Source organism: Bubalus kerabau, chromosome 16, assembly GCF_029407905.1.
Source record: "Bubalus kerabau isolate K-KA32 ecotype Philippines breed swamp buffalo chromosome 16, PCC_UOA_SB_1v2, whole genome shotgun sequence".
Taxonomy (NCBI): domain Eukaryota; kingdom Metazoa; phylum Chordata; class Mammalia; order Artiodactyla; family Bovidae; genus Bubalus; species Bubalus kerabau.
In genome coordinates, this window is record NC_073639.1 from 76468773 (window position 1) to 76496064 (window position 27292).

The 27292-nt window shown below is 56.5% G+C and overlaps 2 protein-coding genes across 4 annotated transcripts; one reads left to right on the forward strand and one right to left on the reverse strand.

The window, feature by feature from the left end:
• Positions 1-3224: 3224 nt before the first annotated feature.
• Positions 3225-7643, reverse strand: LOC129629668 (proline-rich protein HaeIII subfamily 1-like). 3 transcript variants are annotated; one of them, XR_008703307.1, is made up of 3 exons: positions 7528-7643; positions 6274-6348; positions 3225-3592 (listed from the first exon to the last, which is right to left on the reverse strand). XR_008703307.1 is itself a non-coding variant. In XM_055549799.1 (2 exons), the coding sequence occupies exon 1, from the start codon at positions 5706-5708 to the stop codon at positions 4773-4775; it is 936 nt and encodes a 311-aa protein (XP_055405774.1). In that variant the 3' UTR covers positions 3225-3592; positions 4370-4772. The 3 variants fall into 3 exon arrangements, 1 of the variants encoding a protein (XP_055405774.1); XR_008703308.1 differs by lacking the exon at positions 7528-7643 and adding an exon at positions 6908-6967 and having other exon boundaries at positions 6274-6321; XM_055549799.1 differs by lacking the exons at positions 6274-6348; positions 7528-7643 and adding an exon at positions 4370-5708.
• CRKL (CRK like proto-oncogene, adaptor protein) lies at positions 5662-24324 on the forward strand. The gene is made up of 3 exons (XM_055549800.1): positions 5662-5972; positions 14174-14636; positions 21813-24324. Exons 1-3 carry the CDS (start codon positions 5662-5664, stop codon positions 21945-21947), a joined length of 909 nt encoding a protein of 302 aa, XP_055405775.1. The 3' UTR covers positions 21948-24324.
• Positions 24325-27292: the final 2968 nt, after the last annotated feature.

Consider the following 27292-nt stretch of genomic DNA (forward strand, 5'->3'; position numbering starts at 1 on the left):
ACCCCACGGGGACCTGCTATTATGATGTGGAGGAACCTGAAATGTGTACAGAGGGTCCTGAGGAGGAAGTGTTGGTGCTTTCCGAGTGGCTTTTGAGGTTTTCATTTTGTGTGAGGAAAGGGGAACTCGGGATTGCAATTTTCTGTCTAGCAGTGACATTAAAATGATGTTCCCTGAGGCCTCCTGGCCCTTGCCCTGCCGAGGGCCTGGGTCCGGTCCCGCTCAGGGAACGAAGAGCCGTCTAAGTTGTGGAGCTCAGCGGGTAAAATAGAATGAGATGACAGGGCAAACAGTGCCTGTGTGTGAAATGTATACTGCGACAAAGGCATTCTGACAAGAACTAATACTGTTTCGCATCAAAAGGAATGTTAAGCTGGTTTATACACTTGCTGTGCTGTCGCGGTTAGAAGCAGCAGCAAGGTCTCACTCCCGCACAGATGTGCATCGCATGTATTTTCTGAGCTGTAACTACAGTTCCAGCGGAAGTTTCAGACCTTGATGCCAAGCGCAATGGAAACTTCCATATTTCAAAATCTATTTAATTGGGCAATTCAGGAGTTCCCATCCAAACTTCAGTTGAAGATGATTAATCTGCAATTGATAACAACAAGCTAAAAGACAAATTTTCAGAAAAGAATCTCGGAGGATTCTGCACACACCGTCCCACCATCTGGCTTCCCCGGTGCCTCCACACGGCAAAGGATCTGCCTGCAGCGCAGGAGACCTGGGTTCAATCCCTGGGTCAGGAAGATCCCCCGGAGAAGGGAATGGGTACTCACTCCAGTGTTCTGGCCTGGAGAATCCCATGGCCAGGGGAGCCTGACGGGCTGCAGTCCACGGGGTCACACGGAGCTGAAGCGGACTGAGCGACTCACTCTTTCGCTTTCATCGCCCAGTAAATATGCGCCATTGAAATCGTGCAGCGTCAGCAGCACCATCCGGGTGCGAGACATTGTCAAAGACGAAACAGCCTAATCACATCTCACTCGGCACGGGCAGGTCAGCGTTTCAATGTTAGGGGACACCAATCCCAAATGAATTCCATTATTCTCGCTAGTGTACTTGGATGATGAAACAGTTACACTCAACTACTATGATATTTTGAACTTCCTTTTAAAATATCTCAGAAAAATTTTCTCATTAGGTGAGAGAATGTTCCAGATTGATAAAAACAGGGTGCAGATCCCCTGAGGTGTTAAGATGCTCCCATTTTCCATGATTTTCTACTGGAGCCAGGGAGGAAGAGCAGGAGGCTGCAGCAAGATTACATAATATTTCTTGATTTTCCTCTTTGTGCTGCAAAGCCTTAAATATTTACTATCTGGATCTTTAGAGGAAAATTTGGGGACACCCGGTCTAAAGGGTTGCACAGCACTGACCGAGAAGGAACGAAAGGGAATCAGTGTGCCTCTAGGGAATTTCACTGGAGAAGGCAATGGCACCCCACTCCAGCACTCTTGCCTGGAAAATCCCATGGACGGAGGAGCCTGGTGGGCTGCAGTCCATGGGGTCACTAAGAGTCGGACACGACTGAGTGACTTCACTTTCACTTTTTCACTTTCATGGAGTGGTCCAGTGTTCTTGCCTGGAGAATCCCAGGGGCAGGAGAGCCTAGTGGGCTGCCGTCTATGGGGTCACACAGAGTCGGACACGACTGAAGTGACTTAGCAGCAGCAGGGAATTTCACTAAAGGCACTCCAGAATGCTCTGAAATCAGGAGAAACAAGACAAGCTGCCTTTCAGCTCAAGTGACAAGAAAGTGAACTTTAAAAAAAATAATTTATTTACCTATGTGGCTGTGTCGAGTCTAAGTTGGCAGCACACAGGATCTGCAGTCTGGTATGCGAACCCTTAGTTGCGGTCCATGGAATCTTAGTTCCCTGACCAGGGATCCATCCTGGGCCCCCTGCATTGGGAGCAAAGAGTCTTAGCCACTGGACAGCCAGGGAAGTCCGAGAAAATGGATATTTTATGAAAGAGGTGGCAGGGCAATTAAAACCAGGTTAGAAAATGCCAGGGGGAACCATGACCAGACTTTAAGATACTGAAGTAAAGTTGACCAGTGTTTTCTAGAGGGGTCCGTAGAGCTTCCAAATACAGCAGCCAAGCCTCGTGCTGAGATGTCCCCCTGGGAAAGAAGAGATTAGCACGTTGATATTTTAAATAGTGCGTCATGGGAAATTATAATGGGGATGTGGACATTCTTTTGTTAGTATTGAAGTAGCAAACTAACAGGAGGGGGGAAAGGAAGACAACCAATAAGCTCCTCTTTTGTTTTAGGGAGAAAAATTTGGAAACATGTGAAGCATGGGGGAGTAGTGACGGAGAACTGCAGGGTGAGAGGGAGAGGAGGGTCTCCAAGGACGAGTCTAATCCAGGCAGTGGCCAAGCTGTGCTCGTGGAGGCCGCACCTGAGGACCACCGGCCCGATCAAGTCGGTGCGGTGAGCACACCTGCTGCGTAGCCCTCTACACAGTCAGGCCTCTTCTACCTTAGTATCTTTGCCAGCAAAGAATCTAGGGCAGGAAGAAGGGACAGACACTGTTCTTCTGGGTCCTCAGTAAGGCAGCAACCTGGGAAGACCGTCTGGCCTTAGCCATCACTTGCAGGGCTGGACCAGACAGGGGAGAATCAGAAGTCAGTGGGGTGGGGTGGGGGCTTCCCTGGTGACTCAGTGGGTTAAGAATCAGCCTATCAGTGAAGGAGACATGGGTTTGATCCCTGATCTGGTAAGATCCCACAGGCCATGGCGCGGCTGGGCCCGAGCGGCACGACCATTGTGCCCTGCACTCTGGAGCCCTTCCCTGCAACAGGAGGCACCGCGGAGAAGCCTGTACGCCACAACTAGAGAGGAGCCCCGCTCGCCACTACTGCAGAAAACCGTGCAGCCAAAGACTCCGTACAGAAAAGTAAAACAAATAATTTTTTAAAAAATTCTCTGGTGGGGGGACTTCACTGGTGGTCCAGTGGCTAAGACTCTGTGCTTCCAATGCAGGGGGTGCAGGTTTGACTCTCGGTCAGGGAACTAAGACCCTGCATGCTGCCTGGCGAGGCCAAAAAAGAGTCGGCGGTGAGTCCTCAGTACAGAGGCAGCCTCAGGGACAGGAACCCTGGCAAGTTGCTCGAAAAGCCTTGTCAATGCTTTGAGTCTAAACTGTAACTATCTTAGAAGAGGAGAGTAAGTACAATGCTATCTGGAAACCTGGGGAAGAGCAAGCTAAAGCAGAATCACAAATCTTATGTTGTGGCCCCTTTTTAAAGCTTCTTGTCCTTTGTGCATTCATTTCCATTTCATTACCTCTTAGTATCTAGGCTGTTTTTGGGGGGAAAAAATTAAGCTTGTTTCAGCTGTGCTAAGGAAAAATAAGAAATTACTTAATTATTTTTATTGTAAAGAAATCCAAACATATACAAAAGTAGAATAATATAATTAATAGCTCCCCCCGCCACATGCACACAAACACTTCACATCTCCAGCTTCAACAATGATCAACAAGGCCATTCTTGGGACTTCCCTGGAAGTCCAGCAGTTAAGACTCCACGCTTCCATCCCTGGTCAGGGAATTCAAATCCCACATGCCCCAGGCTGCAGCTGAAAAAAAAAAAGACCATGCTTGTTTCACCATTATCCAGTCCAGACAGTATTCCCCACTGGAGTATTTTGAAGCAACAGGAGAGGTATTTTGATTCATCTTTAAGAGGAATTTTTAAAGATGCGAGCATGGCACTTTTGCAGCAGAATAGTGATGGTATCTGAAATCCAAACTGGGGGACAGATCCACCCTATTCCAAGATCGGCATTCCTTTCCGGTGCTAGAATCTACCTCGGGGGGCCTCAGTTTTCCTATCAGCAAAGCAAGCAAAATGGACTTACAGGCAATAATTGTGTAACACTGAAATGAGCCCTGGACTTCAAAAGACCTCCCTGAGTACTTCTTGCAAAGTATACAACTTAGGATAACTTCTCTGAGATACAATTTTGTATCTTTGAGATGCTCACTAAACATTTTTTTTGTATTTAATTTTGTATCTATAGGTAAACTTATTGTGATAATCAGTTTATGATGTAAGCAAGTCAAACCATTATGCTGTACACCTTAAGCTTATACAGTGCTGTATGTCAATTATATCTCTATAAAACTGAAAGAAAAATAAATATTAGAAAATGAAAAAAAACAAGGAATGATACAGTCAACTGGTAAGTCAGGTTAGGATTGGAACCCAAGCCTTCCTCTTCAAATTCTGAGCTATTCAAATCGTGCCTGAAAGTAACACGACTCGGAAGCTGAAAACCTGCTTTGCTGAGTCACAAAAGGCACTAGACCGTGACAATTCCCCTTGAGTTTACCCCAGAAGGAACATCACCCACCACCCTGCAACAGCGGTCCCCAACATTCTGGGCGCCAGGGACCCCTCCGTGGAACAGTTTTTCCTTGGGTCAGGGGGAGATGGTTTCGGATGATTCAAGCGTGTTCCTTTCACGGTGCACTTTATTTCTGTTATTATTACAGCAGCTCCGCCGTGCTGGGGACCCCTGCCCTACCTACAATGCAGGACAGGCTCAACCCAGCAATGAGAGTCGGCTGACCAGCAGTCTAGACAAGGGCTCCAATGCCTTTCTGGACAGGCGCTCTCTCCTCTACCGGGTTGCGGGGTGGGGGTGGGGTGTTCCTCAACAGGCCTTCATTCCACCCAGATCTGAGATCAGCTTAGGGTGGGACGAAGAAGCGCCAGGCCCAGAGCTGAACAAGGCGCACCAAACCCCGCTCCCATTAAACGGACGGTCCAGTGCGGATGGGGGTGCGGCCAGGGGCCGGGGGTTCTGGGGTGGGGACCCCACCCAGAGGGGTGGGATCCTGGGGGGCCAAGGCGGCAGGGCTCCGAAAGGACCCGGGAGCTTCGCCAGACACCATCTGAGCACCAGCGACGGTCGGCTCCGCCACCCCCTTAACCTGGCCGGCCCGGCTGCGGTCAGGCCGCAGCCGCGCCCGGGGGCCGGACCTGGCCTGCACTCCCCGCTTTGTTCCCAGAGCGGGTTCTAGAAGCACCGCCTCCCCGCAGCGCCCCCTGGCGGGCCCAGGAGGGAGCGCGGGGGCGCGCACGAGCGGCGCACGCCCGCTCTCGCGATTGGCCGCGCCGCGTGACGTCACGAGGCGGCCCCAGCGGCCGCCGGGAGCGGGCGCCCGCGCGTGCGCAGTCGCAGAGCGCTGAGGGGCGGGGGGAGGTGGCCGGCCGCTTCTCCCGCGTCCGCCATTTTGTTGCTGTGGCTCTCGGGAGCGGGGTTGGGCACGGCGGCCCCGGCGGCGCGGCGCTCCCGGGGGTTCTGGGGCTTGGCGCGGCCGCGGGGCTCGGTGCGGAGCGGCGGGGACGCGGGGCCGGCGCGCGCCGGGCCAGGACTGACCGGAGGCTCCGCGAGCGGCCCTCGCCGCGCTCGGCTGGGCCCGCGCCCGGAGCCGGCTCGGCCCGTGAGGCGGCCCCGGAGCAGGCCGGCGGCCCGGAGGATGTTGCGGGCCCGCGGCCGCGAGGAAGACGCGGGCGCGGCCCTGTAGGCGCGCGGTGAGCCGCAGGCCCGCTCGGCCCGCAGCCGCCCCGGGCGGAGCGTCTCCAGCGCAGGCGAGAGCAGCCAGCCGCGGCCCGCCCGGCCCCAGCGCCCGGCCCGCCATGTCCTCCGCCAGGTTCGACTCCTCGGACCGCTCGGCCTGGTACATGGGGCCCGTGTCTCGCCAGGAGGCGCAGACCCGGCTCCAGGGCCAGCGCCACGGCGTGTTCCTCGTCCGCGACTCTTCCACCTGCCCAGGGGACTACGTGCTGTCCGTGTCCGAGAACTCGCGGGTGTCCCACTACATCATCAACTCGCTGCCCAACCGCCGCTTCAAGATCGGGGACCAGGAGTTCGACCACCTGCCTGCCCTGCTGGAGTTCTACAAGATCCACTACCTGGACACCACCACGCTCATCGAGCCGGCGCCCAGGTGCGCGGGGGGCGCGGGCGGCGGGCCGGGAGCTTTGCGCGCGGTGTCGCGATCTTGGGTCGCCGTGGATGAGGCCGGTGCGTCTGACCCGGCAGGTTGAGCTGCGGGTGCCCAGTTAGAAGTGCCCTGCTTTTTGCCTTTCGTCACGTCCTCGGTGTAAATTACCTGCTGAAGCAGGGTTTTGTTACCGGTCTTGAAGCCGGTTTTGGACCGCGGATTGAGAATCTGAAGCTAGTCTTCGGCTCCCCGCCCCGCGGGTCCCTCCCTGCCCCCGCCCCCCACCCTCCCCGAGTTTGCACACCTTTCAAGGTCTCTCTCAACTCCACCGTTGGACCTCCTGGACTGCAGCCTTTGGAAACTCGAGAGATGAAAATGCCTTCGCAGTTAGAAACAAAATACCTTTAACTGTGAAATATCAGGGCCATATATTGATACCCTGGTGCCAGGGTTGAAATATGCCAGGCTTCTATTTTATAATACATTAACTGAAAATACTGTAAAAGAGGTCGGCTTGAACGAGGAATTTTTTTCTTTTTTTTTATAGTTTTCCCCCAAGCTGGGCCCTTAATGGACTGGAAATCCATTTGGTTAAATTCCAAGGTGGAATGAGTCTAGAATGTTACTAAGAGGAAATTTTGAATGACACTCAAGATTCTACCCTAGTTGAATTTCAGATGTACTTTTTGTATTGAGTTGAATGACTTAGTATCTATTTTAAAATAACCCAGATTGACACTGAGCATTAGGCAACCCTTTTTCATTTGCTTATTTGCCTTAATATTTTGCTCGAGGCTTCTTTTGTGTAAATTATGCAAAACTTGAGCTGAAGAGATGGCCTAGGATTTTAAAAATAAAAGGTATTTATTTTTTTAAGCGTTTGCTTAAAAAGGACAGGGTGCTAATACAGATTTTTTTCAGGGTGAGATGTTTCTGACCTTAGAGATCTGCTGACCAGATAGTAGTCTCAGCTCTGAACATTAGAAGCTGTCATGTTAAAGGAGCTGGATGCTTCTGTGGACTAGAGGTAGAGAGGAAATAAAGCCCTCATGCTGTAATGACGAGGAGATTAACTGCTGAACTAAATGGACTTTAAAAGCTGGGAGAAAGGGATTATAAATCAGATACTGTGTAACAAAGACCCAGACACCACGAATCTGATTGGCGAAGCCTCCAGGTCCCCGAAGAGCCTGGTAGCTAGAGTCAGCTTTCAGCACAACGTGATTCCAGTGTAAGAGGCCGGAGGGGCTCTCAGCACCCTCAGCAACGAGACTTCAAATGCATTCGGCTCTCCCAGCGCTCCTCTCAGGCACTGGCTGAGCCTCGCCACGCGCCGGGCACCTCAGTGCAGCTGTGAGGGAGCAACTCGAGCCCCTTCTTGGTGGAGAGAAAGGGGTGCGGCCTTGGCTTCCCAGTGCCCACAGACGCGACCCCCAGCTTCCCTTTCGTGCTTCTTCCCAGATGCTTGTCCTCACCCCCTCCCGCTGCTTCCGGGGAGCCCGCCCTACACACCCACTCACACCCCTGGACCTTTGCTCGGGCCCCACCCGCCCCTCACCTGGGCAGCGCCTCCCTGCCGTTCGAGGCCTTTCCCTGACACTGCCCCCGCCTCGGGTCAGCTTTGCTTGTTTCTCCTCCCCTGTGCCCTCTGCCCCGGGCGTCCTGCTGCCGTTGAGTTTTTCCTTTTCCCTGGTGTCTCCGAGGGCTGTCACTGCGCCGGTTGAATTAGATCCTGGCAGGATTTACCTTGTTACACTGAATCTGGGTTGCCTCTCCCTGAGCCAGAAATCCATGGATTTGGGTGATGTATTTATTACTCACCTAGTATAGAAGACAAGGCTGGGCCAGCTTTGGCCAAATGCAGAAATCAGGCCATGTGCTTTCACGCCCCAGGCAGGGTGGATGAAGTGGTTAGGCTCTTTTAGGCCTCAGAACTGAGCTCCTGAAGCCAGAGCTGCTTGCGCTTTGGCTAGTGTTCTTTTTTGGGGTCCATTTTGCTCAGTAAAAAGTGACAACTTTATGGCTTCCTCAGAATTTAAGAATTGATCTTCTCTTTTTTTATTGGGGGAATAACTTTTTTATTTTTTGGCTGTGCAGCCTGTGGGAACCTAATTCCCTGACCAGGGATCAAACCCGAGCCCTTGGCAGTGGAAGCTTGGAGTCTTAACCACTGGACCACAGGGAAGTCCCCCCAGACATTATAGGAGAGTTACATCCCAGTGATACGTACTGGGAAAGAGGGATGACAGACCTGCTTTCTTCATCACAGACCTTGGATGGTAGTGAGACAGGCTGGAAAGGAGAAATGTAAATAGAATACAGCATTCGTGGGTGTTGTAGAGAAAGTCCACGCAGGCTGAGGGTCCAGTAGGAGGGGCTGACCTGAGGCAGTAGGGTCAGCGCAAGGGGGAACCGAAAGGGGAGCCCGGGTGGGGCCGGCAGTGTCGGGGGTGGCTCTGCAGAGGCAGCTCACGCTGGACGGTCAGAGGAAGGAAGCGGGGTGCCAGGGAAGGAGTTTGCAGTCAGGAAGTGACCTGGGCCGTTACCGCAATCCTGGTCATGATGATGACGACTGATGAGTTGTCCGTCCGTCCATGTGTCCATCTGTTGTAGAGACATTACGTAGACTGACTGACAAAGACTGATGGACGGCTGTGGTTTGGAGATAAGTTGCTGATGGGAGGGGGTAACGGGGAAGAGAAAGGAAGAGACAGGATGACTTGGTGTATTTGTAGCTGTCTGTCCTCTGGATTATCTTGTACTTTTGTCTTTTGAGTTGTACTCTTCATTTCTGTCTTGGATCTTACGTTTAAACACAAAAGGTGTGTCAGTGGCTTTTGACTTTTCAATGACAGATTTTAAAGGGTTCTTTTTCCACACATGGTGCAACTTTCATATTAAAAACTGTATGATTAACAGAACCTTCTCACCTCTGTCTTCCTTGAGTGTAAACGTTTCTAAGACCCTGCTATATTCAGTGTCAGGTAAGCGCTCCTGGGCTTTTGTCTGTTTTAGTAGAGGCTGTTTCCAGTTTAACAGCAGAGGTTCAGGCTTCTGAGTGGATTCAGTTTAGACACAAAGTACATTTTCCCACGGTTTAGAAAATTGAAAGTGTGCTTTGCATAGGTCGCTTCACTTAAAAAATTTTCCAGTTGTAGCTTATGTAGCTATATGATGTTTGGGAGGAAAACCATGAGAAGCAAAGATGCAAAAAACTGAGGCAACTGACTCACAGAGGAACCTCCCCCACCCCCACCCCCCCCTTTTTCTAACTCAATCCATATTGCTCACAGCGCGCTCTGGTAGCACAGATCTGACATTGACTCAGCACTCCCCGTCAGGCTCTTCAGAGCTTCCTGGTTGCTGACTTTAAAGACCAGGTCCTCTGGTACAGTCAGCAACTGTGAGGGCAGAAAGGATGCCCAGCCTCACCTGAGCGCCTGCCCAGAGGGGACACTCAGGCCTGCCTGGCAGAGGCCACGCCTTCTCCCACTGCCGCAAGCTGGGTGTTTAAGGGAGCATTTGGACTTTTGTAATTAGGAGGAGCAGGTAGAAGAGGAGCATTAACTGATTTCAATCAACATAGAATTCAGCACTATGGATAACCTTTGAGTTTCTCCTTACCGGTAGCTTAAATCCCCTAAGTTCAGTTTAGATGGGAACAGAACCGTCGTGACGCCGGATGGAACCTCAGCCAGGCGGGAATTCTGTCCCCGTGGCGCCTAGAGTGCTGACAGTCGTCTGACCTGTGACTTTCTCTCGTTTGAGACTCAGATTCAGAGAACGTTTTTACTAGGGATGATTCTCTTGATCTGAACAGTTGGACTGGATTATTTCTGAGGTTCACTCAGGCAAAAGCGTTTTCCTTCGGATAAGTAAAAGGGGGCAGTGCTTTGTTGGTGGGAATTAAGATTATCCTAGAGTCGGAGCCGAGGTCCTGACCAGCGAGGTGGGGCTGCTAGTCTGGGATGATGGCCGTGCTGAGGCAAAAGGGCCCGGCTGCAAGCTGGGTGGTGCACGGGGCTTCCTTGTCTGGAACAGACTCACCGGGGCCTGGGGGAGAGGCTTCTCTCTGTCTGTGGCATCGTAGTTCTAGCAGGAATTTCAGTGTGTTGAGGCCTACACTGTACCAGAGCGCAACGCTGGACTCCAGTCTCGTCGTAGAAGTAAACTGCGGCCTTGCTGACAAGCTCAGCTCCCTGAGAGTGCCGTGGATGGCCAGCCGGGGGTCAGGCAGGGCTGGAAGGGAAGGTGCTCTGTGGAGTGGCCATTGAAGGGTGCGGGCTGGTGTGAGAGGTGGAAGGGCTGCTGTGGCTGCTGCGAAGGAGGCACCGCAGGCCTGAAGGAAGGCCGCTCAGCTGCGACGGGCCTCCTGCACTTGGTGCCTGCCTTCAGCAGTGGGAGCGCTCCCGAGTCTTTCAGGAGAGAGTTGTCATGGTCAGCTTTTACTTTTGGAGCCTGCTCCAGGGTGGGTCAGGGTGGGGAGAGTCTGGAGTGTGGCATGAATTAAGGGCTGTCTCGGGAGAAGGGAGCGTGAGAAGCTGGACTGAGGTCTCCTGTGTGGGGAATCCAGGAGGAAGCTGCTGGGGCCCCCTGCTCTGGGCAGTTTCCTGGAGGTGAGGCAAGAGGTGTGGCCTCAGGCTGATTGGACGGCGCCTCAGGTGAGCGATGAGAGGCAGGGCTGGGGGAGGGATGCGGGTTTGCAGCAGGGAGCCAGGCAGGGCTCGGCTTCTGGGGGCTTGTTAGGGCTAAATAGCCAGATTTGGGTCTGAGCCCAGGTGGAAGCGGCAGGATCCGCAGAGGAGCTGTGGGCGCAGAGTGAGAGCCCGGGGTGCAGGAGCGGGTGCGGAGGCCTGCCCGGGCCCTCTGACTGGACGGCCGTATCGCCGGCCTTCCTGGGGTGGGCTCTTGTACCATTGTCCTGCTTTCCGCCTTTTTGCTGTGAGCTCTTTGATACAGCCGCAGGAGTGAGTCTTCCATATCCTCACCCCGGGGCCTTCGAAAATCTGTCCGGCCAGTTGATTGCTTTGCTGTGTTAGACACTGTTAAAGCTGAAGATGCTTGACCTGTGGTTTACGCGTGCAGGCGGCCGGCCCGTGGGCTTTTGAGGCGCGTCCTCCGGCTTTTGCAGGGAGCGCGCTCTGCGCCTGGGACCCCGTGTGTGCTGGGTGCCGCTTACAGCCCTGGTCACGGGACAGATGCGGGAGGACGGGGCGCAGGGGCTGGCTCCGCTGTTGTGTCCTGCTTCTCTGGGCAGCGGGTCTGTGGTGGTCGCTGTGTCTGAGCCCGCACCGTCCTGCGTCATCTCTGCGGGGGGCTGGGGTGAAAACGTGAGTTGGAGAGAATGGGGTGGAGGGGCGAGTTGGTGTCGGGGTGTGGCTGGGAGTTTGGTCTCCTGTCACGCGTGGCGATGTCTGCACTGGCACCGAGCCAGAAGAAGCCACCGCGTCGCGCTGGAGAAGCTGTGAGCAGTGCCCCCTCCTCAGGGAAGGGCCTGCTGGTCAGCTTTGTGGGCCCTGAAGCCGTCACGGCCCGCCCGCTCGGACCGGCTGTGGGCTGTGGGCCTGCACGCTGTGGTTTGCGGAGCCCTCTGCCAGACTCTGATGGATTTTGTGTAGTGGAGTGGAGCTAAGAACCTTGGTGTGCTTGTTTAAGGGTTCTGTGAAAAGCTCTGGCAAGTCCACAGGAAGCTGGTGGACCACGGGGCGCCAGCCCTTTGCAGCAGTGCAGGGAGGGCCTGGCTGGCTGTGGGCAGCCCGCAGGGGGTGCCTCTGGACCCTTGGTGTCCAGCCTCTTTCTGGTTGAGAACCAGCACCTTCGTAAGCCCATCTTCCACGAGGTCTTTCGTGCTCAGCCGTGTCTGACTCTCTGCAACCTCATAGACTGCAGCCCGCCAGGCTTCTCTGCCCGTAGCATTCTCCAGGCAAGAATACTGGAGTGGGCTTCCATTTCCTTCTCCAGGGGATCTTCCTGACCCAGGAATCCAACACACATCTGATGCATCTCCTGCGACGCAGACGGGCTCTTTACCGTTGCGCCACCTGGGGAGCTCGTGTTTGGCTTTTTGTGCAGCACCGCTTGGTTGTCCCCTGACCCTTAGCGAAACTTGACCCCATCAGCTTGTGACACATGGATGCCATGTGCACTCCTTTGCCTTCCAGTCTGCCAGGATGACGTCTGCAGTCTTGGGAGCAGGAGCTTGGTTTCAATTCATCGTCTCCCCCCTGAGCTCTTAGTCGAGCCTGCAGGTCCCTGGGTAGATGGACGTTGTTAGTGTTAACCTCGCTGAAGCTGCTCTGGCGTCCTCAGGCCCTGTGCTGTGGGACTCCCTGCTTCTCACTTTGAACTGTGTACACAGTAAAAATCCTTAGCGGGTCTGCTGTGCAGCTGAGCGCTCTTGGTAGTCTCTGAGGTTTGGGGAAAATTTTCACAGAGCCTCTGTGGCCCTTGAGACAGGAGCAGGGGTGTACATCGGGCGGTTGGGAGTGAGGCGCTGGCCGGGGCTCGGGCCGGGCAGGAGCTGCTGCGGGCTTGTCGCAGCATCCGTGCGGCCCGCAGGCCTCCAGGCCGGGGTGAGGGCTCTGGGGCCACGCGCCGGGCGCGCTCCCCGGGGGTGCTGTGAGGAGGCCTCAGACCACGCCAACAGCCGTGGGCGTCAGCGCCTTGTCACCGAGGCCGCTCCTGCTGCTTTCTCGGATACGTTGGTGCTAAGCAGTTTCCCTCAGTTGTCAGGGTCTTCAAGTAATGAGGCCTTGGAGGTGTTTCATCAGGCTGCTCGCCACCGAGGCGTCCTGACTGCTGTGCAGCGCATCATTTACATCAGAAAGATCTGCGTTTTGCCAAATGACTGTGCTTGGAGGGTGGTGCGGCAGAGTGTCCTGAGGCCCGTGAGAATGTCAGTGCATTTAATGCGGGGACCGGGCCTTTACCAGGAACACAGTCCAGGGAGATGACGTGCAGGAGTATGTGATGGCGTCATAGATGGTGACAGGCAGGGCCGTCCAGGCACGGCGGCTCGCTCGCAGCAGGCTCCCGAGGGCAGGCGCGTGGAGGGGCCATGCTGCAGGAAGACCGCCCCAGCAGGCGCGGGCGGGGGGCGACTGGCCACCTTAGGGCAGGGGCTGGGGACTTTTTCTCTTTTGTTTTCGGTTTTTTTTTTTTTTTTTGCTATTGTAACATGTTGACACTTTTCTTTTCTTTTCTTTTTTCTTTTCTTTTCTTTTAAGGAGACCTTTCTATAAATTAGAATGGTTCGGTGTAGGAGGCCATGTTGTGATGTTCTGTGAAACAGCTGTTCAGGTCATTGGGGAGAAGGGGGAGGCCTCCCTCTCCGGGGACACAGGGCCGCAGCCGGTGGGTCAGCAGCGTGTCCTGCCCTAGCACTCGCCCGGCTCGGAGACGGCTTGCACAGCTGCACCCCAAGAGGCGGAGACACTCACTCGGGGAAGTTCCTCAAGTAGCTTGGGCTTCAGAAAAGCTAAGAGGGGGGAATTGCTCACGGCAAAACTGTTTTTCCCCAAACATCATGTATTTGCAACTTTCCAGACACTCTTTAGGTGGAGGGAGACCTCCACGGTATTCCTGAGGAAGGGGCGTTCCAGGAGGGGGCTGCTTTTCTGACTCACTCCAGGGGCTTCCCGCCTGCGGGGGCTGGCTCCCGGGAGCCCTGAGGGCCGCGGTGCTCAGCGCAGGGCACGCGCCTCTGAGCTTGTGTGAAAACGTGGGGCTCGGGTGGTGATTCCCATACGAGATGCAGCGTGGTGGTGGTTTTTCTTTTTTTTTCCTTTTTTCGTAACGCAAGTGCACACTCCCTTTCCAGTTTTTGTATTTTGAGGGCCCTGAGGGCTCTGTCATCTGGGTGCCTGGGGAAGCGTGCAGGACGCCAGCCCCAGGTGAGGACCAGGAGGAAGAGTGTGTGGTGGTCGTGACGGGCCTCAGGAAGGCTCAGCTGAACTTAGTGGGGATTTTAAAAAGGCCAGGCGTCTGCGTGTGTAAACGAGAGGGGCCTGTGAGACACGGGCGGAGGCGCCGCGGTCAGGATAGTCGGGAACTCCTGCTGTGCTCAACTCGAGAAAGTCCATCAGGCACGGGGCCTTCTCCATGACGACGTGGAGAGGGAGGCGAGTCGTTCCTCACTCACAAAGCTTGGCAGACGCTGGTACAGAGTGAGTCTCCACCCAGAGTGTTTTTTTCTCGCCTTGCAGGTACCCCAGCCCGCCGGTGGGCTCCGTGTCCGCACCCAGCCTGCCCGCCGCGGAGGAGACCCTGGAGTACGTGCGGACTCTGTACGACTTCCCTGGGAACGACGCCGAGGACCTGCCGTTCAAGAAGGGCGAGATCCTGGTGATCGTCGAGAAGCCGGAGGAGCAGTGGTGGAGCGCCCGGAACAAGGACGGCCGGGTGGGGATGATCCCCGTGCCCTACGTAGAGAAGCTCGTGCGGGCCTCGGCCCAGGGCAAGCCCGGGAACAGGAATTCCAGCAGCTACGGGGTCCCCGAGCCCGCCCACGCATACGCACAGCCGCAGACCACGGCGCCCCCACCGGCCGCCGGCGCCCCCGGGGCCGCGGTCAGCCCCCTGCCGTCCACACAGAACGGACCTGTCTTTGCGAAAGCAATTCAGAAACGCGTGCCCTGTGCTTACGACAAGACCGCCCTGGCCTTAGAGGTAAAGGCTGCCCGGCTGGGTCTTTGGGCTTTGACACTTGGGTTTTCTGGGGTTTGGCTGTGGCCCTCGGGGATGTTAGCTCCCCAACTGGGGATCGAACCCAGGCCCTCAGCAACGACAGCGCGGAGTCCAGACCGCCAGGAAATTTCCTCAGGTTTTGTCTGTAATCTTGTTTCTCTAAGGCCAGGACTGCTCATTTAAGGTTAAACTGACGGGGATGAGAGCTGGGTGGTCGTGAAGACCACAGTGAGGATCCCACGCGGCCCCGTGTCCTTTGCCATCCCCGCTTCCCCCACGGTAGCTGCCTTGCTCTGTGCTGCTTTCAGGGCCTCAGGTGTGGTCTCAGAACAGTTGGTTTTCTTTGCAGTAAGGAAGTGAAGTCGCTCAGTCATGTCTGACTCTCTCTGACCCTGTGGACTGTAACCTGTCAGGCTCCTCTGCCCATGGGATTTTCCAGGCAAGAGTACCAGAGTGGGTTGCCATTTCCTTCTCCAGGCAGTAAGGGAAGACAGTGGTTAAGAAAGACCCACGCCCTAGAGGTGAAATCAACACACAGCTGGACACACAGCTCCACGTTTCTAACGCTGTGAGCAGTTGAAAAACATAAATACAGGTGGACTCCTCTTGAGCTGGGCAGGGGAAGGATGTTTCAGCGTCTCAGGCTTCACTTACTTGAGATTTTGTAAATTATAACAGCGAGAAAGAGAACTTTAATGTTTTAATCACCGAGTTATGTTTCTCTAATTGTGAATTGCCTTATAAGAGGACAAAGGCTCTTGCAAGGCATAATGTATGACTGTGGCTTGTCAAAATACAAAGAGGTGTGTGTTGGGGGGATAAACTGCAGAAGGTAGGAGTTTGGTGAGACGTTGGTGCGCCCAGGGAACCCCGTGTGAACACAGACGCCATGGCGGCCTGCGGACAGAGGGTCTGGAACGGAGTTTGTTGCTCCCCGAGCACAGATTGAACCTGTGCCTAAGGTGCGGCGGGCCCTGCAGACCCTTGTCCTAGAATTGGGGTTTGGTGCCATGGCTCCTTGTGCCTTTGTTTGCTGGTAACTCGTGAACCACCGCAGCGTGAGGATCATCATATGGTCACGTGCGCGTGTGGAGGCCCTGAGACACAGCTCCTGCGGAGCCAGGCGCTCACCCCGAGGCCACCGTGGGGTGGGCGCCTTGCGGCTTCCTCGCAGCCCGCTGCAGGTTCGATGGGAACCCTGGTTCTCCTGCTTTTTCTCACTGGTTATCTTCAGATGTTTTGGACCAAGAGTTACCCAGTGAACTTTCCCCTGGAGGCTTGATTCGGAGGTGATTCGAGGTGACTTCTCTGTCTCATGCTCGTCCGAAAGGAAGAGCCCCGCGGCAGGGGAGCCCTGGGCCCTGTGACGCTTCCCGGGAGGGGCCGACAGGAGGCAGGGAGGCCCCCAGTGTCCGGGCCGGGCCAACAGGCTGCTGGCTTCTGTGAGGGTTCAGGCTCTGGGAGCACCCCCACAGACCCCAGGGGAGCCAGGAGCTAGGCTCAGGGTTGTGCTGTGTAGCGGGCCGTCAGCACACAGGGGTGAGCGGGAGTCCGGGCTCCCAGTCAGAATGCCAGACCCTAAAGGAAGTCAGGAGCTGCGTTCTTACTTGAGCCAGGGCTTAAAGCCACACTCCCTTGAGGACGCCTGCCTGTTGACCTCTGACTGGAAGGTGTGCGGTGTAGAAACCCCATCCCCTCTGTTCCTTGGAGTGTGCAGTGGGGTGGGGGATTGTAGGGGGTGCCGCTCGCAGCTGGGCGAGTGGATGCGTAGACGGGCCCTGGGGAGACCAGGGTGGGGAGAAGGAAGCTGGTTGTGAGACCACCTGTGTTCGCAGCCATGCCGCTGCTCCTCCAGCCTCGGGCCCCAGAGACAGGCCTGCACGCCCCAGGCTCCCGGTGACGCCGCCCGCCCGGTCGGCCGCCTTCGCTGATCCACCCGGAGGGCGTCGTGGACCAGGAAGGGGCCTTCGCCAGATCCCACTGCACAGTGAGGTCTGCTCTGTGTGTTTACGGGGGCCCTGGGCCAGGCCGTAAAGAAGCGTTTTGTGATCTACCTTATCTTCTAAAACTGGTGCCTGTCCTGAGCCCTCTTGGGACACGTACAATCAGGCCACCAGGAGAAGTGGTAAAATTAAACTAGAAGGGGAGGCAAGTAGGGCAGGACGTGCCGCACTGGAGGCGGCGCTATTCCCTCTGAGCCGCTGTGACAGAGGGCGCTGCAGGTGGGCTTTACTGCCCGAAGTAGGTCACGTTTTTTTCTATGAAACTTGACTTTTGAAAGAACATTCCTGCCCGTAAAGCACTGTCTTAAGAGAGGGCTTTGATCAGACGCTTGGTTCTGTTGCCCCTTGGATTCAGTCTGAAGAGGGACCTCCCATGCCTGGCGGAGCAGGGCTGGAGGGGCTTCAGGGCAGCAGGGTTGGCCTTTCCGAAGAGGGATCCTTGGTGGAAGAGAGTGTTTGGAACAAGGGCCCCGGGGCCGCTACAAGCTCACCTGCAGCCCGAGCTGTGTCCTCTGGCCCAGCGGCTGCCCTGGGGGTGGTCTTGGACAAGCTTCTTACACCTCTAAGCCAGAACGGTACACGGTGGTTCCTTACTCATCCAGTCACACGTCCAAGCTCTGAGGGGTGCCTTATAGTGTAGGGTCCTGCCACCAAGGAGCTTTCCCCTGTTGGAAGCTTGGAGGCAGGAGCCAGCTGTGGGTGATGATATGGAGTCAGTCCAGGAGATGGAGGGAGCAGCTGGGAAGGTGGGGGGTGTGGTCTGGGACGACTTCCTGCAGGAGGTGACCCTCGAACTGAGTCTTGAAGCTGACTGGGTGAAGCGGGACAAGGCATTCCTGGCAGAGCAGGAGCTCTTGGGAACAGGAGAACACACCTGTGTGGCTGCAGCTGGGGGAGGTGCTGGGTGCTGGGCCAGAGACCGACTCTTGGACACGGCTGCTTCTGTATCACAGGGCCAGGCGGACGAGACGGAGACTGTGAAGCCTGCCGACAGGCAGCTTACCTTTTTACTGATCGATTTTAAGTTATTGGGGGCAGATGCTCGAGTCTCCGTGTAAAGATACCAGTCTCACACGCTCGTATTCCAGGTTTCCTGGCCTGAAACTAAAGGGAAGAAATCTGTTAGCCCTTCAGAGCTGTGCTTGGCCCGGGTGCACTCAGCCTGTCTGGGGTCTGAACGGGCCTCGGAGTGGTGGCGGGAGGGGTAGAGGCTGCAGTCTGCGGGGGCCCCTGGACGGAGCGGGGCCTCGGCACTGATGGGCGCCCAGGAGGGCTTGGCGCGTGCCCGCCTACCTGGGGCTGCAGTCCCCACGGCGGCCCTTGGCCTCGCCGTGGACTCCTCCAGACCTCCATCCGTCAGCAGGGGCTCACCGGGTGCTCGGGGCACGGGGGCCGGTCCTCGAGGAGCCTGGGACAGTCTGGCGGCACTGGCTCTGCCTGTGTGGACGGTCCGGAGGTACCCACCTGGGAGAGCCGCTCACGCTGTTCCTGCCTCGCCGGGGGCGCGGGCCTCGCTGTGTCCCCTCCAGCGGTCCCTCTTGAGGGTTCTGGTCTCAAGTCCCGGTGACAACGTGCGGCTTCGTGTTAACTGCAGGCAGCACAGACGAGTGGCCCACAGCCTCCTCTGCGCCCCTCCTGATGAGGCCCCGTCTCGAGGGGAGGACAGTGAGCTTGGTCTGGTGCAGCTTGGCCCTGACTGAGCCCATGCAGCCTTCCAGAACCATCTCCCCCTAAATCCTCATAAACCCCCTGTTTGCTACTTGTGTCCAGGTGTGGTCTCAAGCTCACTGTGTATGTTTTATAGAATTTGCCAACGTCCCTGTTGGAGCAGAAACCAAGAGAGTTGACGCTTTGTCAGGATGCCAGCGTCCCGCGATGTAATTCTCTGCAGCAGGTGGCCCGCACGGGCCTGTCCTGCCTGCCAGCGGGCTCCGTCAGCCCATGGCCGCCCGTCCATGTCGGCAGGAGGACGCCCTTCATCGGGCGCTCTCCGCAAGCTCGCTGGCGTGCCCAGGATGCCCGCTCCCGCCCCCTCGGGTCCTCTCCGGTTGCCGTGTTGGCATCTCTCGGGTTGTCTGTCCCCCATTTGAAAACCCCTCAATGCTGGACTGCATCTGGTCTCAGAACCTTCTGAGTTGGCCTTTCTGTCTCCGAGGCCCATGTGTGGTGCCACTTCCTTCGCCGATGGCCTAGGGATCCCCAGGTTTCCGCTTCCTCCGGTTGCTTTTGCTCCATTGGTCAGAATTGGCTCATGTCCGCAGTTTCTGCCTCTGTCATGGGTGGGACCTGGCCGCAGGGCGAGTCTGGGTTTGCCCCACGTGGGCGGAGCTTCTGAGCCCCGGGACCACAGCGCCTCCCTCAGCCGCTCCTGTGCGCCCAGAGATGCGGGTCTGTAGCGGGAGCCAGCCTGGCGGGGTGCCCCCGGGTGCCGCCTGCACCCTCACTGACGTTGAGTCGTGGTCCTTCCCAGCGTCCGGCTTTAGGAATCCGTCCCTGAGGTAGCTGTCTCTTCTGGCATACCATTTTCTCACTGGGCTGTGAATTGGGGAATATTGTTCCTCTTTATTCATATGGAAATTGGGTGAGAGGACCGTGAAATTGGGACCCTGCTGCGGTTCAGACAGACTGGTCGTCATGCTGGCCTCGGTCTTCCGTATGTGGCCGTAGCTGTTGTGCAGGGAGGTGTGCCAGCCAGGGGCTTCACGGGGCACGTACAGTAATGCTTGCAGCTGCTCTGCTTCATGCACTCGAGCTCGAGCTTGGCGGTCTCGTGGTGGGCACGGGGCGGAGCCAGGGCTCAGCCCGCGGCATTTCTCAGCAGCTTTATTGAGGTAGGATTCACACATGATACAGTTTATGCACGGAACGTGCACAGCCCGGCGGGCTTTGGCATGTTACATCACTCATCTTTTTCCTGAGTTGCAAAGATGCCCTGAAGAAGGAGATGGCGACCCACTCCCATATTCTTGCCTGGAAAAATCCCACCGACAGAGGAGTCTGGTGGGCTACCGTCTGTGGGGGTCACAAGAGTCGGGCACGACTGAACACACACACGCTGTGTGTGACGAATTGCCGGGGTTAAGCACGCGCGTCAGTGGCATTAACCGTGCAGTGCCGAGCAGCCTCCACCACTGTCTGTTCCCAACACCTTTCATCGCCCTGGACAGAAACTCTGTGACCGTTAAGCGGGAGCGCCCCACCGTGTCCTTCGCCCCAGCAGCCTCTGGCCCACCTTCTGTTCTGTGAATCGGCCAGTTCTGGGTGCCTCGTGAACGTGGGACCTCTGTCTGCATCTGGCTCGTCTCACAGAGGCTTGTGATGCAGCGAGTCTCTTCACTCTGCTTGTGGCCCAGCAGCAGCCTCTGCAGGTGCGCCGGCTTTGTGTGCCGTTCACTAGGTCATGGCCATGAGCGTCGGCCCTGCCTCCTCTTTCTGAGGACAGCGTGATGAACATGTCCATGCAGGGTTTTTTGTGTGAATACCTGTTTTCAGTTCTCCAGTGAAAGTCATTCAGTCATGTCCAACTCTTTGCGACCCCATGGACTATAGCCCTCCAGGCTCGTCTGTCCATGGGATTCTCCAGGCAAGAATACTGGGTTGGGTTGCTATTCCCTCTTCCAGGGGATCTTCCCGACCCAGGGATCGAACCTGGGTCTCTGGCATTGCAGGCGGATTCTTTACCGTCTGAGCCAGCAGGGAAGGCCTGGCAGTTCTCCAGGGTATCTGCCTAACAGGAATTGCTGGGTTGCTCTGTTCACCTTCTGAGATCAGCCAAACTGTTTCCCACAGCGGCCACACCAGCCTACAGTCCCACAAGCAGTTGGCCGGGGTTACAGTCCACAGCCTCAGCAGCACCTGCTGCTTTCCTTCTTTTTAGAGTTACCACAGCCGCCCTGAGGGCTGTGAGGTGGCAGCTCGTGGCTGTGACTTCTCTGATTTCAGTCACTTGAAGGGTCTTTTCCTGTGCCTCTTGGCCATTTTTGTATCTTCTCTGGGAAAATGAAGGTCGGGACCTTTGCTCATTTTCAAGTCGGCTTGTTTGCTTGTTGGCTTTTAGGAGCTCTTTATACATTCGGAGTCTGTGCGGTTAGGGTCTCTGTGCAGCGTGCTTTTCCTCGTCTGGGACGCCTGGCGTTTGTTTAAACACGATTGCTGCATTTTGAGCCCTGGATATGCAGTAACGCAGATGACTGTTTCAGAGGCGTCCTCCCTTCTGTACATCCGCCTCAGAAAACACACCGCCTTTCTCAGAGTCCAGCACCTGCCCACCTGGGGCCCTGTGCTCAGGCGCCGTGGTGTGGGGGCTCCTCACCCTACCTGGCAGCTCTGGGTCCTTGGTCACTTGAGGCCAGCAGCCAGCTGGCTCGGACAGTAGCTTTAGCAGGAGGTGCTTTTTCCCAAATGAAATAATACAAGGTTGTTCGTAAAAAGCTGGGAACTACCGGAATGAAGAAGGCAGTCGAGGGGGGTGCCTGTTACAGGGGCAGAAAACATCGGAAACGCCATGAGCAATAGATGGAGCCTCGTGCGCACCCCACCACCCGCTCGTTTCGGCGTGTCCTTGGGGCGAGCGGTGCATGCTGGGTTTCGCCCTTGGCCCTGCTCTTCCGGGGCCTTCCGTCAGACACGGGGCAGATGGAGGGACCCGGTGAGCAGCCAGCCAGGCAGGAGCGCCCACACCCGCCTCTGACAGCTTCGTAAACAGCATCCACGAGGCTGAGCCCCCGCCTGACCCCCGTGCCTCTTTGGAGCCTGTGGGCCTGCGGCCGGCGTTGGAGGGGGCCCACCAGCAGAGCTGCTGCCCCCTGACGGCAGGGCAGCCCCGTGGCTCCGGGCCTCTGGCCGAGGGGGGTTCCTGCTGGCGGCCGCGCCCTCCCCTGGAGCGGGCTGCCAGGGGGCTTTGGCTTTCCTCGTACGCTTCCTGTGTGGGCTGAGCTGTTCCAAGAGCCGGGTGGTGGCTGCCCCTGGCGGCGGCGGCCAGTCCAGGCAGGGGCCGAGTCAGAGCCCATCCTGGGGGCCGTGCGCACTCACAGTCCCAGTCGTAGCGCCCGGGAGACGAGCGAGTCCTGAGAACCGAGTCGGACCCTTCAGTGGCACCGTGTGTGGGAGTGGTTTTCGGAGGAAGTACTGACTCTGTCCCCCTTCTCCCCGGCAGGTGGGTGACATCGTGAAGGTCACGAGGATGAACATCAACGGCCAGTGGGAGGGCGAGGTGAACGGGCGCAAAGGGCTCTTCCCCTTCACGCACGTCAAGATCATCGACCCCCAGAACCCGGACGAGAGCGAGTGACCGCCGCCACCCCGCACCTGCTGTTCGTCCCGCCCGTCTGTCTCCTCCCGCTGGGGAAGCCCACTCTGGGCAGGCCCCGCGCTGCCCACCTCGGCTTTGCAGCGGTGGCCCTGCCCGGGTGTGCTTGGGGCTGCCCGCATTGTATCATAGTCGTGTTGTCACAGAGTAGCTGATCGTAGAGTCGCTGGATCATAAACTGGAAACACTGGTGGAGGCTCGTGGGGGCGAGAAGGTGCCCCCTGGCCTGGACGCGGCAGCGGGGCTGTGCCCGGGGACAAGCGGGGCGCAGGCTCTGCAGGAGAGGGCCACTGCCCTGCACTCTCCACGTCTGGCTTTTGGTTTTTCTTTCTTTCCCCCTCTGTTTGGTTTTGGAAGGCTTCGTTAATTAGGCCTGTTTGTTCTGAAGAGGTGTTTAAGTAGCAGGTTAGGTTCTGTGATGAGATCAGGGATGAGCGGCTATCACCGTGGGAGCAGGAGGGACAGAGCCCCGAGGCAGCGGTCGTCATGTCTGGAGTTGACCGAGCAGCCCCCCAGTGGCCCTGCGTTTCCCCGCTGTGCGCACAGCCTCCCGGACGACATGGCCAAAGGCGTCAGAGCTGGGGGCTCACCCTGTCTGCCGGCAGAGGAGGAGTGGCCTTTCCGTGAAGGCAGCCCTGGGAAGTATGGGCCCCGGTTTTCTCAGCAGTTGAATTCACTCCGGAGTCTCGCCTGCTCACCGAGCCCGGCTCTGCCTGGCCTTACGCTCGCCCAGCCGCCTGAGGGCGCGGGTGCCGATGCCAGCTGCCCCCCAGCACGACCGCATGCGGGCCCCGGGCCTGGGAGGTGAGCCAGCGCCCACCCTGCGCTCGGTGTCCCTGTCGGATGCTCGAGGTCTGTTCACATGATCCCACAGCACACGGCCGGCCGGGTGGAACCTCCGCGCAGGCCCTGTGCCCGCCCTGTGGGCCCCAGTGAAGACAGTCCTCTGCTAGAATGCGCCCCGCAGCCCCGGCTGGGGTCGCAGCCTAAGTCCTGTCCCTCCAGTCTTCTGTGGCTGGGGCAGAACCCCGGGCTCAGGGATCATGAGGGTGGGAGCAGTTTCTCTGCGGTCAGAACCAGCAGGCCCCCGCTCTTGGGCTCTCTGTCAGCTCTGCAGTTGGGGGTGGCCGTCGCCTCCTGGTCTCGTTGCTCATGTGGCCCTGTCCCTCTGTGGCTTCATGAGAGGCTGTGCTGGGCTCCTCTTCATCCCTGGGCACCGTGGTCACCTCCGCTCCAGGCTGCCCGTTGCCGCCGCCTCCTGTTGTGAGTCCAGCCGCTGCTCACCTGTGGCTAGTGGCGTGGCCGTGCCAGGACCTCTGCCTAGGGCTGGCATGTGCCGCGTCCTTATGCCGGTGCCCGTCTCCGCGGCTGCCCTGAGATTCGGAGCCCAGAGTGGGCTGAGCCTTGAGCTCTGCGCTCTGGACGTGGGCCAAAGCAGAGCCTGTGACTCCGAACCTTGTCAGCTTTTAAATCAGGGAAATGTCTCTTTACACTCAGTATATGGGAAACGGCTGCCCGCCTCACCCTGCCCCGGGTCCTGCGGGTCTGAGAAGACTGCCCCAGGAAGAGACCGGAGGAATCCTCAGAGGTGCCGGCCCCCAGGGCCTGCTCTGCGTGGCCACTTGCTCTGCCCTGTGTGTGCCCCTCAGCAGCTCAGCTGGACGAGGCCCTGGCAGTGTGGCCCTGAGCGCACCCTGGGCGGGCTCTCCGTGACCCCTGCCCGCCCGCTCCGCCCGGAGACGCAGCCCAGGAGGGGGCCCCGCGCTCGTGAGGGCGTGAACATCTCACTTGGGAAAGGGATGCTGCCGAGCCAGGGGTTTATAATTTAATCCTTTAATGTTGTGTTCATTAATCTCTTAAAACGAGTGAGTCCTGAGTGCTCTTACACAGAGCCCGAGACACCCCCAAGCTCCCCCGGCCTCCAGCGCTGGGGTGCAGGTCCACGTCCCCGGGGCTGGGCGCGCCCGTGGCTGAGGGGCGTCCCCCGGGCCGGGCTGGGGCTCTGCAGGAGGCGCTGTGGCCTTGCCTCGACGGCCTTCACGTGTGTTTTAAAGTGACAACCACACAACACAAACTCTTCGACCTGTAACTTAAAGATCATAAACTTCAGGCAATAATATTTTCTGTGTAAGCTTTTAAAATTATTTTTGGGGATCATAGCTTGTTTTATTTTGTGCTATAAAATTAACAGTATTAAATGACTTATATTCTTAGAACACATGGAGTGTCTTTTCTTAACAGATCAGTGCCTTTTTATTTTTGTACTCCGTTTTGCGTTCTGGCCCCAGCCTCAGCCCCGTGTCTCCATGGCCTGTCTGTACATTGTCTCAATAAACGTGCACCGCCGGTGCTGGCCGTGGCTCTGTGTCCGTGTCTCCTCAGCGCTGCCTGCAGGCGCTCCCGCCCCAGCACGGCCGCGCAGCAGTGGCCACCTGCTGCTTGCGCTCGGCACCCAGCCCTGCAGCCCCGGACCCGGTGGGGGGAGACGGGGGCAGCAGTTCCAGGCCTGGCACCCCCGGGGACCCTGGGCTGAGGGCGTCAGAGCGTCTGATGTTCAACCTGGCCTCAGAGCGTCCCAGGGCAGGGCAGGGACCCGGCTGCCTTTCTTGACTCCCACGCCTCCCTGTCTGGCCTCCAGCTGGGGCGGGGCCCACCTCCTGATGGCCCCGCAGCCCGCGGCCTGCACCATCCCTGCCCCTACCTGTGTGTCAAGACGGCCCAGTGTGAGGTCTGCAGAGGCGGGGGTACCTGGCCATCTCACGCTGTGCCTCTAGGACCGCGGCTCTGGTCCCGGAAGGCGGCAGGTCTTGGGGATGCCTGTGAAGAGTCCTTGAAGTGTGAGGGCACAAACTCGGCAGCACAGGGCTGGGTTTCCCCGTGGCGGGAGCCCTTGACAAATGGAGCCACCTCCCCGCAGGGTGGGCAGGTGTCAGGGCCTGGGTCCTGGCCCCCCACTTGAGGCTCCCCAGCAGGAGGGTGAGGCCCGTGTCCAAATGGGGGCTGCAGAGATTGGGGGCATCCTCACGCATGCCTGCTGCCCTGGGGACACTCGGACCAGTGCCCCAGGCTCGGAGCCCAAGGCAGCCTGTGCCCCTGCCTCCCGGCATGGAACAGCAGGAGACCCACTGTTGAAGCTCAGGTCCAAAAGGGGTGGGCACCCAGAGCTGCCCAGCACCCAAGGCCAGTGTGTGAGGGGGTGGTCTGCCCGGGAGGAGCTGGTGGAGCTGGGCTTTGGCATTGAGGTCAGCAGGGAGGCCCCTGCCCCGGTGACTGCACACGCCATCTCCCTGTTGCCTGTTTATTACGGATCTCTCCGGAGTTTCACAACAAACAGGCAAACTTTTCCCATGTTTTCCCTACAGAGAGACAGCGTGGGTCACTGACTTCTATCAGAGGTTGTGCGTCGAGCGCACCTCTCTTCTGTTGCTGTGTCGTGGCCCACGAGATGGGCATGCTGGCACTGGGGTGGCCACCGTCACGGGTGGCCATGCAGGGCCTTTCCAGTCTCCAGCTGTCAGACGCAGTAAAGCGGGTTGCTCTGAGCAGAGCATAAGGATTGCCTCAATTTACACTTTATCCAGCGATCTATGCAAAAATACATTTTACAAATCTTCTGTAGACACTTGGCTTATCGCTGAACAATAAATATTCTATACATTCAGAAAACTAAGATCATGGCATCTGGTTCCATCACTTCATGGCAAATAGATGGGGAAACAGTGACAGACTTTATTTTTGGGGGCTCCAAACTCAACTGCAGATGGTGACTACAGCCATGAAATTAAAAGACGGTTGCTCCTTGGAAGAAAAGTTATGACCAGCCTAGACAGCATGGTAAAAAGCAGAGACATTACTTTGCCAACAGAGGTCCGTCTAGTCAAAGCTATGGTTTTTCCAGTAGTCATGTATGGATGTGAGAGTTGGACTGTGAAGAAAGCTGAGCACCGAAGAGTTGATACTTTTGAACTGTGGTGTTGGAGAAGATTCTTCAGAGTAGCTTGGACTGCAAGGAGATCCATGCAGTCCATCCTAAAAGAAATCAGCCCTGAATGTTCATTGGAAGGACTGATGCTGAAGCTGAAACTCCAGTACTTTGGCCACCTGATAGGAAGACCTGACTCATTTGAAAAGACCGTGATGCTGGGAAAGATTAAAGGCGGGAGGAGAAGGGGACGACAGAGGATGAGATGGTTGGATGGCATCACCGACTCGATGGACATGAGTTTGAGTAGGCTCCAGGAGCTGGTGATGGACAGGGAGCCCTGGCGTGCTGCAGTCCATGGGGTTAAAAAGAGTCAGACACAACTGCCGAGGTCCAGCCCCAGCTGATCCAGGGAGTTCGAAGGGGAGACGGCGTCGGCGATTAATTTAAATATTCATCAAAGATATAAAGAGTAATAGAATGAGGATAGCTCAGTAGGAAAATTCAGTGGAGAAAAGAGGCTGAGTACCTTTGTTTATGCGGAAAGTCAATATAACCCACGACACCAGGTTAGCTCTGACCATGGAGTCCGCAAGCGCCTTAACGAATAGCGGAAGGTGCCCCACCTTAGACACCTTCTCGAGTGGGTCTTAGAAGCCCAGGCAAATAAATGGTCGCAGAGGACCTCTGCGCTCCAGATGGAAACTTCAGCTGGAATGTGAAAAGAAAGAATGACATGGGGAGACCAAGCTTTGGTGAGCAAGGCCCGTAGCTTTATTTTCAACAGGGGCTTTTATACCCTAAGTTACACATAGAGGATAATAGGAGATGTGAAATCATACAAAGTCAGCAGTCTTTGATCCTTATCAAAAACCAGGGTTTCTTTCCTGCAAATTTATCACATACAAATGGTTTAGGTGATTTACATCATCTTCTGGCCAGAAGGCCTATTAACATTTTATGACTCTTGACAAAGGTTTGTCAACCATAAGACTTATTTTCTCTAAGAGTAATTATTTTAAGGTTTGGCGCCATCCTCCGAAGGTGTTAGATAAAGTTGCATTCCTATAGGGCAGATGTGTAATGGGTTTACAACAAAGGAAAGAATTTATTACCTTAAGGGTCTAAAGTTGCTAACACCAAGGCCACTACTTATCTTTTCTACATACCAACTATATTAATTAATACACATTCAAGGATACAATACAGAGGATGTGGAAACTTGGCAGCAAGCATTGGCTCATCAATGAAATCTTTTACTAGTTTTATTCTGACAGTTTCTAACTCTCTGAGAGGCTCTAAGCTATTTGAATACCTTAAGCTTCCCGTGCCTCTCGAGGCTGGGAGACTGTAAACAATCGTATGCATAGCTGTAGGAGTCCGGGTAAACTTGTCAGGTGAATTA